This window comes from Echinops telfairi, unplaced genomic scaffold, assembly GCF_000313985.2.
Source record: "Echinops telfairi isolate 266 unplaced genomic scaffold, ASM31398v2 ScPeMD7_3;HRSCAF=10, whole genome shotgun sequence".
Classification (NCBI taxonomy): domain Eukaryota; kingdom Metazoa; phylum Chordata; class Mammalia; order Afrosoricida; family Tenrecidae; genus Echinops; species Echinops telfairi.
In genome coordinates, this window is record NW_022103899.1 from 59,021,907 (window position 1) to 59,023,507 (window position 1,601).

Below are 1,601 nucleotides of genomic sequence, written 5' to 3' on the forward strand. Positions count from 1 at the left end.
GCCCTGCTGCATGAGGGCCCGGAGACGCCCCACCGACGCTCCCTCATCCCTCCCGTCACCTTCGAGGTCAGTGGAACCCAAGCTTGTGTCCCCCGGTGGGGGGCGGGAGACGGATGTCTGACCCCAGGGGAAGGAGAATTTCTGGCTGTGAAGAGGGCCGGGAACTGGGCGGCTGAGCTCAGTGCTAATAAACCATAAACACCTCGTGGTGAACATGACTTGGAGTTGGGACGGAGGTCCCCACTGAGTCCATGAAAGACCCAACCCCTGGCCCTGTCTCTTTGTTCTTCTCAGGACAAGGGTCACTGAGAGACTCACCGTGTGCGAGAAATGTGCTTACAGGGTCTCACAGCCCTGCCCTGGCCCCTGTACACACACACACACACACACACTCCCCCAGACTCCTCTGGCCCCTGATCATTCCCTCTTCAGGCACATTTCCATTTTCCAAGCCGTTCTGCTTGGCCTCCACTGCTGTAGTTATCTAATTATCCGGAGTCAGCGTGCACTCGCTGGGTGTCCCGAGAGCCAGGTGAGGCCGTCAGGTCTCCGGTTAGCATCCACTCGGGAGCAGCCAGCACATCAGAGACATGAGCGTTGTCCACCGGGTGGTGGGTGAGCATCCTCCCATCATTTCATCTTTCCTCCACCAAAGCCACAGGGCACGCCACGGACAAGCCAGGCTCCTGCCGCCTGAATGGCTTGCAGAGACGCCATGGGTACGTGGATGTGTGGCCCGCACCCAGGGGATGCTGGGAAATAGCATCCCAGGGCTCCCTGCCCAGGCTCCAGGGGCACAGCCGCCCAGGACTGCCCAGCATGGAGGACAGACACAGGGCTCCGGCCCAAACCCTATCAGAAACCAGCCCAACACTGCGGCTCCTCCCTGCAGGTAAAGTCCGAGTCTTTGGGAATTCCTCAGAAGTTGCAGCTCAAGGTGGACGTGGAGTCTGGGAAACTGGTCATTAAGAAGTCCAAGGATGGTTCTGATGACAAGTTCTACAGCCACAAGAAAAGTAAGACCCCGCCCTCCTCCCGCAGGTGCCCATCTTGCTCTGAGGTGCCCCCCTGGACACCAGTCAAGGCTGGAAGCAAAGTGTCTCTGTCCCCTGGTGGTGCCACTGCAGTAGAAACACCACAGAGGGGCAGTGCCAAAAGCTGGCACCATTCTCTCCCAGGCCAAGAGGCTGCAAGGCCGATTCAGGGCGCCAGCTCTCAGGGAGCGCTTTCTCGTCTCTGATGTCCCAGGGGAAGGTGGTGGGGGTCCTTGGTTCCCAGGGGACCCTTGTCCTGTCTCCTGAGCTGTCTGGTGCCTGCTCTGCTCCTTTATCAGAATGATGAGGCTTAGGGCCACCTACCCTGACAGCAGTGATGGGATGCCATCATTTTCACCATGGCTCGCTGTCCTAAGGAGCATTTCAAGCATTAACAAAAAGATGCATTAACAAAAAGATGCACCAAATGGTGGTTATTAGTTCACATGGTGAATACTTAAATCCGAAACCACAAAAGAGATCTCCAGAATTAGATTATGTTAGAAGGAAGTTTTAAAATAGCAATGAAAAAATATTAAATAACACCTGGCCCCCCCAAATAGCAAT

The 1,601-nt window shown here is 56.0% G+C and overlaps 1 protein-coding gene across 1 annotated transcript in view; it reads left to right on the forward strand.

The window, feature by feature from the left end:
* INPP5D (inositol polyphosphate-5-phosphatase D) overlaps window positions 1-1,601 on the forward strand; it is a 109,060-nt gene that overhangs the window by 70,893 nt on the left and 36,566 nt on the right. Inside the window, exons 7-8 of the mRNA XM_045294330.1 lie at window positions 1-66; window positions 893-1,016. Of these exons, the coding sequence (XP_045150265.1) occupies window positions 1-66; window positions 893-1,016 (190 nt within the window). The remainder of the gene's footprint in view (window positions 67-892; window positions 1,017-1,601) is intronic.